Source organism: Megalopta genalis, chromosome 1 (genome assembly GCF_051020955.1).
Source record: "Megalopta genalis isolate 19385.01 chromosome 1, iyMegGena1_principal, whole genome shotgun sequence".
Classification (NCBI taxonomy): domain Eukaryota; kingdom Metazoa; phylum Arthropoda; class Insecta; order Hymenoptera; family Halictidae; genus Megalopta; species Megalopta genalis.
Genome location: NC_135013.1, coordinates 31,511,599 through 31,527,657, shown reverse-complemented (window position 1 = coordinate 31,527,657; position 16,059 = coordinate 31,511,599). Strand labels below are relative to the sequence as shown.

General features: G+C 49.0%; 3 protein-coding genes and 1 long non-coding RNA gene across 12 annotated transcripts in view; 2 read left to right on the top strand and 2 right to left on the bottom strand.

The window, feature by feature from the left end:
- Positions 1-8,567, top strand: part of tyn (trynity) — an 86,906-nt gene extending 78,339 nt beyond the window's left edge. The window contains exons 4-12 of one of the 2 annotated variants that reach the window (XM_033466152.2): positions 1,220-1,486; positions 1,755-2,093; positions 3,220-3,339; positions 3,398-3,573; positions 3,691-3,964; positions 4,071-4,152; positions 4,517-4,661; positions 4,737-4,923; positions 6,075-8,567. In XM_033466152.2, the coding sequence (XP_033322043.2) occupies positions 1,220-1,486; positions 1,755-2,093; positions 3,220-3,339; positions 3,398-3,573; positions 3,691-3,964; positions 4,071-4,152; positions 4,517-4,661; positions 4,737-4,923; positions 6,075-6,226 (1,742 nt within the window). In that variant the 3' untranslated portion in view covers positions 6,227-8,567. Of the gene's footprint in view, positions 1-1,219; positions 1,487-1,754; positions 2,094-3,219; positions 3,340-3,397; positions 3,574-3,675; positions 3,965-4,070; positions 4,153-4,516; positions 4,662-4,736; positions 4,924-6,074 lie in introns of both variants that reach the window. The other variant, XM_033466151.2, reaches the window with a different exon arrangement.
- LOC117218082 (uncharacterized) overlaps positions 1-12,039 on the bottom strand; it is a 43,440-nt gene extending 31,401 nt beyond the window's left edge. For both annotated transcript variants that reach the window (XM_033466156.2, XM_076525461.1), the window contains exon 1: positions 11,926-12,039. In XM_033466156.2, the coding sequence (XP_033322047.2) occupies positions 11,926-12,008 (83 nt within the window). In that variant the 5' untranslated portion in view covers positions 12,009-12,039. The remainder of the gene's footprint in view (positions 1-11,925) is intronic.
- LOC143260386 (uncharacterized) lies at positions 9,963-11,047 on the bottom strand. The gene is made up of 2 exons (XR_013034530.1): positions 10,909-11,047; positions 9,963-10,678 (listed from the first exon to the last, which is right to left on the bottom strand). It is a non-coding gene; the product is annotated as an uncharacterized LOC143260386 (long non-coding RNA).
- The window catches only part of LOC117218083 (uncharacterized), a 27,012-nt gene continuing 21,825 nt past the window's right edge, over positions 10,873-16,059 (top strand). Inside the window, exons 1-3 of one of the 7 annotated variants that reach the window (XM_076525472.1) lie at positions 12,342-12,494; positions 12,602-12,750; positions 15,231-15,487. The gene's annotated coding sequence lies outside the window, so the exon portion shown is untranslated. The other 6 variants (XM_076525470.1, XM_076525465.1, XM_033466157.2 and 3 more) reach the window with 6 other exon arrangements.

Genomic DNA, 16,059 nt, shown 5'->3' with positions numbered 1-16,059 from the left:
GATTCTATTTTATCGTGCAACGACTGAAATACTTTGCTTTAATTTCGCCGATACTTGGAACAATCGAAACTATCAAAAGCTCTCGTTCATTAGCTTTCTTATCAGATTAATTAACCCTGGAACGAAAATGAAACATTTTCGCAATAATTTTGTTAAACCTAGACTAAATCACTTTAATTTTTTATAAATATTGAAGGTTCTATTTTATCGTGCAACGACTGAAATACCTTGCTTTAATTTCGCCGATACTTGGAACAATCGAAACTATCAAAAGCTCTCGTTCATTAGCTTTCTTATCAGATTAATTAACCCTGGAACGAAAATGAAAAATTTTCGCAATAATTTTGTTAAACCTAGACTAAATCACTTTAATTTTTTATAAATATTGAAGGTTCTATTTTGCCGTGCAACGACTGAAATACTTTCCTTTAATTTCGCCGATACTTGGAACAATCGAAACTATCAAAAGCTCTCGTTCATTAGCTTTCTTATCAGAAACTGGAAACGAAGGAACGAAAATTGAAAATTTCAAATGAAAATCCAAGTCAGTCAGATCAGTTTGAAAAATATAATCGCGCTTTGCAACGTGTTCGAATACTTTTTACCAGCGCTAGTACAGTCGGACCGACGACCAGACACATTGACTTTGCTCGGCTGAAGTCCTCGATAGCTAGAATGTCAATGCACCTCGTGCAAAGAAGCTTGCGAAGGATCCAAATGGATCCCGACCGCCCACGAAACCGTGAAGTTGGTCTCTCCTCGCGGACGGAAATGTCAAAGCTCGATTTATACCCCGAGGAGGGAGGGGTTGAAAGGGGGGTTGAAACGTGTTTACCGAACCGGAGCCAAATCGGCCAGGATTGTCTCTAGCATCGGGTTTCCTCGGGCGCAGAGCGAGGACTGGCGTCTGAAATTTCTATTGCATAAATCGTTGCCGGTTACGCAACGCGCGCGGTATGCATACCCTGTGTCTCGTGAGGTGTGCGAGCCTCGTCAGGTGTGCGAGAGCGTCGCGTCTGCGGTCAGGCGTGTCCACGTGTCCTGCCAATCGGTAAACAAACTCGTTTCGCGCGTCATCAAACTATAAACAGCCTGGCCCAACCGAACGACGACTCGAAACAACGACTCGATCGTCGCGATCCTCTCGTCGCCTTGTTCGCCAAAGACGAGAGAGAGAGAGTCTCCGTTTTTAATGAGAGCCCTCGTCGATCAATTTCAGAGAACGTATGCCTGCGGCCGTGGTCCTTCGAGCGGGTGCCCAACAAGATGATCCGCGGCTTGGACAACGCGTTGATCTACACGTCGACGAAGGAGGCCTGTCTCGCAGCCTGCCTGAACGAGCACCGATTCACCTGCCGGTCTGTCGAGTACAATTACATGTCGTTGCAGTGCCACCTGAGCGACTCCGATCGGCGAACCACCGGCCAGTACGTGCAGTTCGTGGATGCACAGGGGGTCGACTATTTTGAGAACCTCTGTCTGAAAGGTAATCATTCTTAGCTTAGGCCGAGCAACCGGCTCTCGCGGAACACGGATCCAGATCGATAGCGTATTCGAAACGAATTAAGCCGGGCGTCTTAGACGTCTCCATTCGCCTTGACTTTACGGCGAAACGTGCCGAAGTTACGCTGCTTCGAGAATCGCGCGGCGCGATAAGAAAGAAAAGATCTTCTCTCGATGTCACCGGGTGAAAGAATCGCGATAATTTATTTTCGGTGCCAGCGTCCTTCAGACGAGTTGCTCGCGAATTTCAGGAAAGGAGGCCTGCAAATCGCAGAGGACCTTCCAACTGCCGAGGGTCGGCGTGGCGGAAGAGAAGGTCGCGCAATACGCGGGCCTGCACTATTACATCGACAAGGAGCTTCAGGTCCAAAGCGAGTCCGCGTGCAGATTGTCCTGCGAAATCGAGAACGAGTTCCTCTGCAGATCGTTCCTCTATCGAGGTGCCCCACAGGGATCGGCTTACAACTGCCAGCTGTTCCACCTGGACCATTGGACTCTGCCCGATGGCCCGTCCACGTATCTCAACTCGGAGAGGCCTCTGATCGATAACGGGGAGAGGGTTGGCACCTATTTCGAGAACAACTGCGAGAGTGAGTGCAATCGTTGATCATTTAGTAGAGAAAGAACTAATGAAGATTCGATCTTGGAAACAGCTGTTCTTGTTACGTCGTTTATTCCTGGTCTGGAAGCCGATTGCTCTAACTCCCGGATCATAAAACCTCGATTAATTGGGTCTTCTAAAGCGAGCCTTATGAGCACGTATTGATCTCTTGAGAAGATCTAATCCAAGTCTCCTTAAGAGAACTCTTGCAATGATTTCTGTAATTTTTGCAACAATAGCTCTGATGAGGATTCAATCTTGGAAACAGCTGTCCTTGTTACGTCATTTATTCCTGGTCTGGAAGCCGATTGCTCTAACTCCCGGATCATAAAACCTCGATTAATTAGATCTTCTAAAGCGAGCCTTATGAACACATCTCCTAATTCAAGTCTCCTAAGAGAACTCTTGCAATGATTTCTGTAATTTTTGCAACAATAACTCTGATGAGGATTCAATCTTGGAAACAGCTATCCTTGTTTCGTCGTTTATTCCTGGTCTGGAAGCCGATCGGTCTAACTTCCAGATCATAAAATCTATAATAATTAGGTCTTCTAAAGCAAGCCTTATGAGCACATATTGATCTCTTGAGAAGATCTCCTAATTCAAGTCCCCTTAAGAGAACTCTTGCAATGATTTCTGTAATTTTTGCAACAATAACTCTGATGAGGATTCAATCTTGGAAACAGCTGTCCTTGTTACGTCATTTATTCCTGGTCTAGAAGCCGATCGGTCTAACTCCCGGATCATAAAACCTATAATAATTAGGGTCTTCTAAAGCGAGCCTTATGAGCACGTCTTGAACTTTTCAGACCATCTAGCTAATCCAAGTCCCCTTAACCGTTTGAGTCCCAAGGGTTATTCAGAAAACACGGTCGAGAAGTGGCGAACACAGCGTGATAGCGCTTGTCTTAATTGATTGCGAAGAGAACCAAACGGCGCGATCGCTCTCGTCAAGATTGACAAACAAAACGAAAAGAAAAAAGTATGCGCGTCGCTATAAAGTTCGATCGCGACACAAGATCTGAACAGCGCGATCGCGCTGCTTGGGACTCGAACGTTAAGAGAACTCTTGCAATGATTTCTGTAATGTTTGCAACAAAATCGATCGCTCGCAGAGGGTGCTGGACCAGTTGCCGATCCGCTTCCCGTCGTGTTCGAGACCACGGAAGACCCAACGATCAACAACCTCACAAGAAACGACATAAACTGCGACAAGACCGGCACCTGCTACGATGGTACGTACCTACGGGTCTAGAATTTTAATTAGCGGTACAAACGTGTGGCAACTTGCAGTGTCCGTGGACTGCAAGGACACGCGGATCGCGGTGCAGGTCCGCACGAACAAGCCGTTTAACGGTCGCATCTACGCATTGGGACGATCGGAGACGTGCAACATCGACGTGATAAACAGCGATCTGTTCCGGCTAGACCTGACCATGAGCGGCCAGGACTGCAACACACAAAGCGTGGTAAGCTCCCGATTGCACAATTAGTTCGCACGATAGCGTCGCTGCCCGCACACCGCACGAACCCTTAAACTCTGTTCAAAATCTCTCTGCTCACCACGGCAGCGTGACGGTTTTCAGACTGGCGTCTACTCGAACACGGTCGTCCTTCAGCATCATTCCGTCGTGATGACCAAGGCCGATAAGATATACAAGGTGAAGTGCACCTACGACATGTCCTCGAAGAACATCACCTTTGGGATGATGCCTATCAGGGATCCGGAAATGATCAGCATCACCAGCGCGCCGGAGGCCCCTCCTCCAAGGATCCGCATCCTCGACAGCAGGTCCAGGGAGGTCGAGACTGTACGCATCGGAGACAAGCTCACCTTCAGAATCGAAATCCCGGAAGACAGTGAGTTCCCCACTTCTCTCTTTCTCTGTCGTTTTTCTTTTTTTTTGTTCCGAGAAACTGATCGATCATAGAAGACACGTGATCAATTAAACGTCTCCTTATACAGCTCCGTATGGCATCTTCGCTCGCAGCTGCGTCGCCATGGCCAAAGACTCGAAGAGCACCTTCCAGATCATCGACGACGAAGGGTCAGTTTTTTCACGATACGCTAATTAACGCGGATGCTCGCTGAACAACAGACCACCCCTTGCACTGGCTCCTTTGTCTCTTGACACTTTGGCAGCTCCCGCGTTCGGTTCTCTTCCTCATTTACGTGTACCAAAGTGTTTGTGACCACCGGGCACAAGGTAGACGATAGAAAAACATTCGAATTCCATTCCCCATAAAACGGGGAAGCGTAAGCAACAAAACCTCCCCCCAATCCTCAAAGTTCTAACCCTCTTTGCCTCTTGTTTGAACATCTCCGACAACTGCGAGTCGCGACAAAAGTTCGCCTCCCTGACGAATTTCAACGAATCAGTAACCGAAGCAAGATCTTTGGGATCATTCCAGATGCCCAGTGGATCCGTCGATCTTCCCGAGCTTCACCACGGACGGAAACGCCCTGCAGTCCATCTACGAGGCGTTCAGATTCACCGAGTCCTACGGCGTGATCTTCCAATGCAACGTGAAGTACTGTCTGGGACCTTGCGAGCCGGTAATTAAAGCAGATCGCAAGCGATCGATAAGGTTCTAAAAGAGACGGCGAACAATGGGAACCGATTGGTTGCAGGCTGTCTGCGAATGGGGACGCGAATCGGTCGAGTCCTGGGGCAAGAGACGCCGAAGGAGTCTCGCGAACACGACGGAGGAGAAGGCCGAGGACATGACGTTGTCCCAGGAGATCCTGGTCCTCGACTTCGGAGACAATAAGCAGTCGGAGTCCCTGAAGAGCGACGCCAGCATAGACTTCAACGAAGGTAATCGTCGTAAACAATGTCCGATGTCTGAAGCGAAGCGAATCTTTTCGCAAAGCCGGATCCTCGAAAACAACGCGACAGAGCAGGGGAAACGTGTCATTTACGAAAATGACGCGTTGTCTGTATGATACAATTTCCTAGACGACAATTTGCTGGCTGTAGACATTAACGAAGCCGGTAATTGTGGTGCACGAAGGCAGAGACTCCTCGAAACGGATCCTGTGGCGAGGAAGCATTCTCTGAAACGATACGTTTTCTGGATGAAACGCTGGAAAACAATTTTCTGACAGTCTGATAGCAAGGAAACGTATCATTTTAGAAGATGACGAGTCTGATCGGCGAAACGTGTCCTAGCTAAAACTTTGCTACCGGTGGACTTCGACGGAGATAGTAAACGTGGTGCAGGATAAAGGATCCTTCAAATAAAACCCGTAGCAAAAGAGAAATATTTGAAGTGATAGAAAATTTTCGGAAAAACCGGTGGCAAAGAAACGTGTAATTTTGGAAGCTACAGTAATGTCTCCCTAACTGACGCTCAGATTGTCCACAGAAATGGACAATTTGCGAAGAGGAGATACGATTGTCCGAGCGCTGCACTTAGTTTTTATAATTGTTGACAATAGGTAACTATAAAAACTAACTGCAAGGCTCGAATAATCGTATCTCCTCTTCCCAAATTGTCCACTTTTGTGCACAATCTGAGCGTCACTTAGGGAGACATTATTGTAGCTTCGAAGATTACACGTTTCTTTGCTACCGGCTTTTCCGAAAATTTACGATTATTATATTATTATTAAGATACGATTATTCGAGCCTTGCAGCTCGTTTTTATAGTTGTTGACAATTCGTGACTACAAATATGAACCGCAAGGATCGAATAATCGTATCTTCTCTCTCTAGATTGTCCATTTTTCTGGACAATCTGAGCGTCGATTAGAGATAAATTACTGCAGCAAGTTTGCTGGACGACACGAATCCTGGTAAAAAATGTTATATCGATAGACTTTGACGAAGACGATAACGTTGGAGGATCCTTGAAGCAAATCTCTCTCTCTCTCTCTAGCGAAGGAAAGGTTACACAGGCAAAAATTGGCTCGCGAATACTGCACCGAAGGAGGACAGTTCTCTGAAAAATCGTGTTCGTTTTCCAGATAAATTGGTGACCATAGTGGAGCCCTGTCCGACCAAGACCTCGGTGCTGGTGTTGGGCGTGACCTGTGCCCTCCTGGTCCTGATCTACATCTCCACGATCTTCTGCTACTACATGAAGAAGTGGCTGTCGCCCCGCAAGATGATGCCTTGAGGACCAATCGTATCGGGCTCGACTTCGTGGGGAGGGACGGAGTAGGATCGAGAGGACCTCCGTGAATCGGGATCGATCGCGACGAACCCGAAGAACCCCGGCGCGCCCGCCTGAGCAAAACCCGAGCTCTGCTCAACTTCATCTGCGTTTTGTCGATTTGCTCAGGCGAGCCGCCGCGTTCGTCCGTTCTTCTTGTGCGCTCGTTCGATCGGGTTCGTCGCGAGCGCCTCGTCGCATTTCTACGTTTAGAGAAAATCATTGCGGTGATGAGAAATCGGATGGATAATTTTCGCTGGGGGAAAAACGGAACAACAAACGGCCGGATTCGAGACGGGTCTTTTGTCTTCGAGCGATGAAAGGCTCGCGGCATAGCGAAAGTCACGAGCCGATTGTGCAACGCTGTCGATGAGACCTTTTCATCGAATGGATATTAAGACCGCACTCATTATAGAACACTTTAAATATAATTTCACGCGGACATGCGACATTACTGGTCGCGGGTGACGAGTATCACGAGGCGTGCCGCTTGTGCAACGTCTCGTCGACGGGGGAATTAGTTTAAACCACACGTACACACACACGTACACACGCCCATACACAAGTGCATACGCGACGCATACGGACAGGCGAACGGGAATCGGTGAGGATCGATTTCGTGGACCGGTGAGAAGCAAACATACAGAAGCAACTACATACATACATACATGCATACATACACACGACTTCAGGATATTTTGTTACTGGACAGTGCTCTACACACACTTTATGCATTTTACGTCTGATTCATTTCACACTCTCGTTTTATACATAATATTTATCGTGCATACTCGGATCTTATAGATCGCATAAGGGAACGAATGATAGTGGGGATCTTGCGTGCAATACTTCCGATCGGTTTTCTCGAGGACACGGAAACGACGGTCCGCGTTTCTCGAACGGAGATGCGCTTTCCTTTCGGTAATAGCGGACCGTGTTCAGGTTTATCGGCAGATACAGAGAGGATCCGCCGTTTCGGTTCGGAGAGAGAAAAACCATATCGATTCGAGAGCATCGTCGCCCGGGCGAACGCTGTTCCCCGATCCCGTGGATCGTCGAGACTTTCCGAGAAAACGATCGGGGAACAGGTGGCCTGGCGTTGCAATAGGTACACATTTTATTTAAGGTCATCTTAGACACAGCTAACTGTCTTACTCCCTGATGGGCTACTTCTGATCGGGTTGCAAGGAATACGGATTGGAGTGCCGGGCCCGTTCCGTGGCCACGAGGCACGGCCCTGGCCGCCTTCTTTTCTTTCTTTCTTTTTCTATTTTTTTTTCTTTTTGTTTCTTTAATCCACGGGAATCGACTTGTAACCTGTATCAAGACTAGCGATATTTAAAGGTTCACGCTTCACTAACGTCTCTAACGATACAACCGTAGCGTTTAAGGTAGGAAATAAGCGGAGCATGGAAGCATAGGATAAAAGAGAGCAAGAGAACAAGCGAAAGGGGATGGAGAATCGTTTCTCCCGTTCGCGACGTGCAAGCTGTTTCGATCTCTCGTGGTTAATGGTGCTTTTTAATCCATCGTTTCGAACCGTTTTGCCTTCTTTCAATCACGACCAATGCTTCGATCTTTCGTTCGACGCACGGACCGATCAAAACTATCGATCAGCGGCTGGAACAGCTGGGAACGCGAGCCGATTCGAGATAGTTAATTAACGGGGGCCAGCTGCTCGGGACCGACGTTCCGCCATTTTCTAACGCGCGACTAACAACTTTGATTTTTCACTGCGAATCACAATATTTGAGATAGAGAGAGACGGAGGAGTTGTTTACGTTTTGGTATCTGTAATGGAATCTAAGTACAGAGCGTGGAACCAATGGCGAGAAACGAGATCACGTTAGACAGTGGCAATTTTTCTTGCGGTTTCAGTTTCGCTTTAACGCTCCGCCTAGCCGAGTATATTTTCTTTAAATTTGATCTCCGATCGTACGGCGTCCGACCTTTTTACGGCGAGCAAATTAATCGTCACGGCATTCTCGGCCGTGAATCGCGGATTCGAACGAATTCGAGGCGAGGCGACAGCGTTGAAGCAGCGAAACGACGCCCGAACTCGAAGCTCGGCTTTCTTCGGCGATCGTTCCTGACCGCGTGTATTGGTGCGACAATTGGATTTTCGGGAAGAGTCAGCCTGCCGAGGGTGGAAAACGAACGAACGAAGTGTATATATTACTGGACCGTAGTAGGTACTGAAATGGAGATGGAGACACGTATACAAGCATCAATATCACATGTATCCGTACTCTATTTATGTAAGCGAAAGTTTAAACAATTAAACTGAACGAACAATTTCGACAAACACCGTCCGTCCCTGTGACCCGTCCCCTCCGCACCCGGAAAGATCATAATGTTATCGTCGTTCCTATTTTCAGCGGCGAGCATGGTGTCCTTCGTTCTTCAAATTTTGTATTATCTTCATTTTAAACTTTTTCGTCGGTCCAGCCAGCAAATTATAGAAGAAGAATCAGCTCTGTTACTCGCTTTCTTCCGCTGTCGAGTGAGCGGCGGCGAATTGGACAAGAGCAATTGGAAAAGAGGAAACGAAAATATTCTGTTGGTAACGCGAGGGAGATATTATTAGAAGCTTGAAAATGATTGATCGTCGATCGCCGTTTTTATGAAGCAAGGAACGATGGAATCGAAAGAAACGATTGGTCGCCGGCCAACCGCGGGGTCGTCTAACACTTGTGATTAATTGATCCGCGCTCGTGCTCAGGTTGCACGTGTGCACATTTATTGTTGCGGCAAGTATTAATATGAATCACTTGATACAATTGCAGTTTGGAGATTGGTCAGTTGACTCTAGATAAAAATAATTGCAGCGTCTCGGTTTTAAAAATAGCACGGGACTGTTGCGTCCGACCGTCTGAGAGTGTACGTTTTAAGCCGGTCTTAAAATTAACGCAGATCGTTGATCGTTTTCTTGATAGCTGCCAATCCAGGGGAAAAAAAGTGAACGCGCAACATAGGCATAGATATGTACACACACGTACACGTGCATGCATATACGCGCGCGCGCGTATACACACGTTCGCGCGTGTTTGCGCGAGATACCGCCGTGGAACGATAATAACCGCGAACCGGCTAATTTTTAATAGTCAATGCATTTCTGTCGAGGTACAACGAAATCGTGCGTCTCGATGACCAGTCATCGTGCTTTAACGAGGTTTCAAAGGCTAGTGTTAATCGATAAGAAATTTAACGAGCTTAACTTCTCTCGACCCTCGAAGGCAGCGGTTATCTGGACGATAAATACTTTCAAGCACGCTCGTCGAAAGACGTTTTGCAATAGCAATGAAACAACTGAATCATTTTCAGACGCGGCGAGCGCGAGCGAGTTACGCTTTGGCCGCGTTTCATTTCGCCGCGAGAGCCGGGCTCCGTAATTCGCGGTGAAATGAAAATACCATTTAGCAGAATGATCCGCGGCGATTTTGCATTTACCGTTTATCGCGTGCTTATCATTTCGCAACGGTCGGCTGCAATTAATTGGAGCAAAATATTCGAGAAAAAACGTCGGATGACGTAAAACGGTAATTCCGTTGGACGAGGCTGCGCGTGCAGAAAATGCGAGAAATTCGTGCGGCTGACTTTTTTATCCGACGATAGAGGCGCACGTGAATGGAAATCGGCCGCGGAAACAACGGGAGGAGGTACGGGAGAGGAGATCGAGATCGATTTGCTTGCGAAGACATTGACTTGTAAAGCGATTTAATATGGCTTCAAAGTGCGCACACGTGTGCCCGGTTATTGACACAACGATTATTAACGGACACCTTCGGGAAGCGATCGGTCGCGACAGAGATCATTTATAATAATATAATAATATAATATAAATAAATAATGTAGATATAGTAATATAAATTCTAATATAAATAATAATTCTAATAATATAAATATAGTAATTTATAGTAATTTAAATATAGTATTTTATAGTAATATTCTTCGCAGAGACACTTTTCCGTCTTTTGGATAACCTGAACTTTGAATTGAGTCACCTTAATGACTTCATTACTGCTGAAAACATTTCCAAATTGTTTCTGCAATCGTATATACATTTACCCTTTATTCTGCTTTGTAGAATAATTTCAGTCTTTCAAATAGCTCTACCGCTAAAACTATTACTTAATCATTTGTTCTATCTCGCATAAAATGTTGACCACTCAAATATGCAGTCGTAGCTTCTTAAGATTAAATCTCTAAATTATTTATGACCTAAAGCATTCGCTCACCCCTTATTCCGGATTGCATCGGGTTTCGTCACAATTGTATTATTTTTCTGCTAAAAGATCCGTCCACCCTTTTCATTCGACCGGGCACGAAGCAATATGTAAAAGCGTGCATTTTCCGTCTGGATCGACATGGTTGGCATGAGTCACGGCATCGGGCAAGAAATTACCGGAAAAGTGGCTGATAAAAAGGAGCGGGGCATTAGAGAAGTCGATAAAGCGAGCCGCGGATAATGCAGCGGCTATTTAGACGCCCTTTAATTTTTTACCGCTCGGTCGATAAAGCGAATCGCGGCCGCGGTGCGCGGCGGCGAGGTCAGAAACTAGACCCGTAACGATTTCGTGCTCGAATTCAAGGCTTTTCCCCGTAAACGAATCGCGGAAGGATGCTAGAATACAGTGGTTACGTACGTGTGCTCGTCGGCCGTTGTCTTTTCGTCGCCCCGTCGTGCCAAAGGCGAGCGTATGGCAACCTCGTCAACCTCGATACGCCTTCGCCAATGATAAGATAAAAAGGTTAGCATGTGTATGTTTCTGCTCGAGCGGAGACGCGAACGTGGGCGTTGTTGCATTTCGCCTTGCGAACGCAACCACGCTCGCTCTCCGTTCCTACTGTTTCTTTCGCGATAACGTTCTCCTACTCTTCGCTTTTCTTTCTTTCCTCCGCACGCATGATTCTTCACCTCCGCCCCCCTCTCTTTCGTTTCTTTCTCTCGCTCTGTCTCTCTCCCTCGCTCTTTCGGCCATCCCCTCTGTGCCCCCCCTCCCCGCGCACCTACAGTATTCTCAGCCGTTCCGGCATCGAGGGAAAGAAAGCGTAAAAGGGTCCAGGAGACGTTCACGCACGAATCGCACGATATTTCGGTGAGGCCGAGCCAGTTCCGTGGTAAGAGGTTAACCACGATCACGAAGGTATGCGCAGGTATGCAGCGAGTAGGCGCCATCGTGCGACCGCCCACGGAGAAGGTATATTTCTGTATTCGTGTACGTGGGCAAACGAGCGATGCGACCAACTGTGACGCCTAACCTACGTACACGGCGAAAACTAAAAAAAAAAATAAAAGAACGATCCGCACACGCCGACTTTTCCTCGAGACTGTTCACACTTTGCCCACCGGCCTCTATGCGTGTCTCGTGATTTCTGAAAGTCGCTTATCGATCGCTATCGACCTTTCCGGAGCCACGGCTCGATCGGCCCGCGCTAACAACCAATCCCCGGTAACGTACCCTCGCGAGTCCACATTTTTCAGATTCTTTGACCCAATTATTCACTGTTCGACGCTAAACCTACACGAACCAACCAAAGATAAGAATTGGATCGTATTACGGTCGTATGTTTGGGGTTAAAGATCGCTAGGCTGTGCAGATCTCCGGTATTTATGGCATGCAAAGTTCAAGAAAATAGGTAGATACAAAAACCAGCATTACCTTCGAATGTCGGAGATCTTACTCGTTAAAAGAAATTTCGTTTCGGTTTCACTTCGAAATTGTTCCCGAACCACTCGCGACATACAAAATTTGCACCCGCGATCCAATATGGCCGCCGGTGGCGCCTTTTAGTTTTTCGATCGGTAGTAGGGGGGGGGGAGGGACGGGAGCGTATGTGTAGTTGTTTTTCTTTTTTTCGTTGACTGTACTACGCGCCTGAATCCGGTGAACCGGAGGTTTTCTAATGAGACACGCTCACGTTTTTACGCCGGATGTCGGTGCCTTTGTCAGCGATGTAGTTAAAATTCATTCGTACGTCTGTATCTTCGTTTCTTTCTCTCGCTCGTCCGACCTAGCCTATCCCGGGAGACCGATCAAAAGCCAAGGCGATTCCGTTAGAGGATATTTGGATAACCCGCCAACCCGTTAGCGTCCATGCATGCTGACTAGACTCGAAAGTGCACACAAGGATAGAGAGACGCTGGTGCAATCCGAACACTGAAACTGAAACGCACATATCGATAGAGATGCGTGCGCTGGTGCACGTGTGGCGCTCTCCCAGTTAGCGTGTACGTAAATAAACTTAGGTTATAAAGTCGGGACCGAGATTTTAAGGAGCGCTACGCGTTCAAATAGAAAAAGAAAATCATGAACGGGCAATTTTTTTTTACAACAGGTAGCCGTATTTGTCAGCGAGTGAATGAGCGGTGTTGTCCTCTGAATGAGGTTATTTTCGAGGATGGAACTTTCGAGCAACAGGCGGTAACTATCCTAATTTGATCGGGTCCGAGATAGCAGTATTTGTGACGAGCGAGTATCGACGAGGTAAAGAGAACGACGAATGTGTGTGAACGTATGTGTGAACAGTGTGATTAGCCGAGATAAAAGAATCTTCGACGCATATTTTCTGTGATACAGAGAAAGAAGGAGAGAGAGAGGGGGGGGGAGAATGCCTTACGGTATTTATTCAACAGAAGCAAACTGCATGGAAGGCTGAACAATTTCAGCCTGGAGTAATAAGATAGGATCAATCGTCCCCGTAGAGTAGGCATAGCAGGCGACGGCTTGTCTGGTCTTTGCCAAGAGTCTCGTAGCCGTGCTTCGACACGAGCGGGAGCCTCTAGTAGGCTAGCGTTGAAGAAGGATGGCCGACGAGAGCAAGAGTAAGAGAGAGAGAGCGAGTGATTTCGTCTACCGCACTTTTTGCCGCGAATCGGGACCGCTGACGCCCTTTTCTTTCACACTGCCTGTTCTCACGTGGCTCTTACCGCACGAGTAAGGTAGGTAAGGGCCAGCGAGTAGTACGCCGCAGGACTCAAAGGTGAGGTGTCGCAAGTCGAGGCATTGGTAAATAGTAGGTGCACTCTGTCTCGCTCGCACCCAAGAACGGACTCGATCCACCGACTTGTTCACATGGCGTACCCACACGCGAGCATACGTGAAAAGAGAGCAAGGAAAGCGAAGGCTACGAACCCGGGACACGGGGCGAGCAGCGAAGAGAAAGAGAGAAAAGAGAGAGGGAGGGAGTAAGAGAGAGAGAGAGAGAGAACAGTCGGCGTACATCATTTGGGCGCCGAGAAGTCTGGCGCGACCAGGCCAAGCCAGGCCAGGCCAGGCCAGAGGCGCGTCTCTGGTTACGCGACCATTTGGGGCGCCAAGCCATGGAACGCAGAGAAGCGGCGAGGAGCAAAGAGAGGAGCACCGGCTCGGATAGAAGGAAAGAGCCATAGGAGGGCAAAGCGTGGTAGAAAGAGAGAAAAACAGGGGCCCCAAGAGGGGCCAGAGCGGAGACGTAGGTAGGCGTCCGAGGATCGTTCAGCGAGCCGGGGAATCGCGTAGGGTGGCGTGTATGTGTGGACGCGTGCGTGTACCACTGGCTGTCAGGAAAGGGGGCGAGAGACGGGGAAGGGAGGGGAAATCAACGAAGGGGCCCCTGCAGGCTACATTCCAGCGGGACACGAGTTTTCAAACATGGCTACCCGCGTGAATGTAGGTCCACGACCGATCCTATGACACGCACACTATCAGCCTCGGGCCGGCTACGAGATCCCGCTGTCTCTTTTTCTCTTTTTCGTTTCTCTCGGTTCCACTTTTGTAATCTGCCTCGGTACGATTCCCTCCCATAGCCGCGCTCTTTCCCCCTAATGTCTGCTCCGTCACACGGTCGCACAGACACCAGCCCACGTGAATCCCCCTTTGCCCCTTTACACCATCGGGTTCTTCGCCTCCCTTCTGTCCCCTCGGACGGCAACCCGACGGCCCGGCCGACCGAGCTGGCGACACCCTGTCTGGCAAGACCGGCCGTCGGACAAAGGAGGGGGAGCTTGGTCGCTGCGTTGCCACGTCCTCGGACTTCGGGCTGCGCCTACCTTCGGCCCCAAGGACAAATCCGATGAACGTGCCAGCCGTCGAGGCGTACTTAGGCGACTGCCGGTCTGCTACCGCCGCGGCGCTTTCCACGCATTATGCCTCTCTCGTACCGGTATTATTCCCGATGGCCGCTGCGATACAGCCAATCGGTGTACCACCACGATGTCGCGGCACACCGAAATGCTCGTGAAATAATTCAAGGCTGTGCGATCGAGTAAAGAGCATCGGGGACACGGATCTCCGGATCGGAGATCGTCCGCAGGAAAAACCTGAGACGCTTCCGACATCGGCGCACGAAATGCCTGACCGATGAATCGCGTCCGTAGAACTATGCGAAGGTCGGATCGTGCTGAGAGGCAGGTACCTCCGATCGCAATATTTGCTGGTCTCTCTACGGACGTGGCTCCGAGGAAGGGGCCTCGGAGTCAACGTAATCGGCGAAACGAGAATAGCCATTGAGATTCCGAGAAGAGCAGCAGGGTGCTCCTTCGAGGAACCGCAGAAGGATCAGTGGGACCTCCGCGTTTCTGCTGGTGGCGCGAATCGTGGAAATTTACGAGGCCTCGGCGCGTTTCTTTCCACGCGACCGATCTCTCTCTCTCTCTCTCTTTCTATCTCTCTATCTGGCCCCCTCTTTCTCGCTCTCGCTCGTGCTCATCAAAGTATATACTAACGCAAAGTTTACGTCATTGCTCGCAGGCTCTCTCTCTCTCTCTCTCTCTCTCTCTCTCTCTCTCTCGACGTCCGTGTACACACACGTCCGCGGCCTACGTGCCGGCCGAACGACATGGCAACCGCGCGAAAAGCTAAACATATTAACTGTCGGCTCACGCCACAAAAACAACATGATCTCATTCCACGACGTACATGCAAGAAATTTGCGATTCGCATGCACGCCAGGAAACTTCGTCCGCTGATAACTTCTCCGGTCGCAGGTGGAGGGACCGCGGGAGTGCGGCAACGAGCAAAACGAAATAAGACGTGGCTAGCGGAAAGCGAAGGGAATAATTGACCAGCGGATGACTCGCTAACGGTTAAGACAGCGGCATCTTGCTAATTACCAGCAAGGACAATACAAGATCGTATTACACGGGCCGGCTTACAATAGGGACGACTTCGACCCTAAACGAACGAAGCTACCCCGGGGCCAGTAAAGCCGACAATGGGCCCCGAAGACCGTTTCTCCCGAAAGGTAAAATCCCCCGTCTCTTTCGGCCATTACCCTTATTCGAGATGCCAATAAAACTTCTTAGACGACCGTCGTGCCGGTGTTGGCAGTCGGCTACGGCGGGCTTTCAAGAATCGTATACCGTATGCGAAGCCTGACGTAGGTCTTCAACGATTTAACCTAGATAACGCGCCTAATCTCGGCGAACGGGAAAACATCGTAACCCGAGCAGCCGGCTAGCCCGTTCCCTAACGATACCTCGTCGTCGGCCTGTAACGACAGGCGCAGTTGGCGAGTCTGAATCGAAGATCGCGATAAAATTCTGCGTAGCGATACGGCCGGCCGGAACGCCGAGAAGGCGAGAAAAGGCACGGCGCTGGCCGAGGAGAAAGGCGAGCAAAAATCTAGGCTCCATGCTGGCTGCCACGGCGAGAACCAGAGAGAACGGGTAGCAGCTAGGCAGCCAGGCAGTCAGACGAGCGCGGCAGACAACATGGCTCCGAGAACGTCGTCACGCCGGCGTGACGTTTCCCGCGCGCGTCATTAACGGAAGTGAATACACAAAATGGCGGAGTTTTACGGCACCGAGGTGTGAA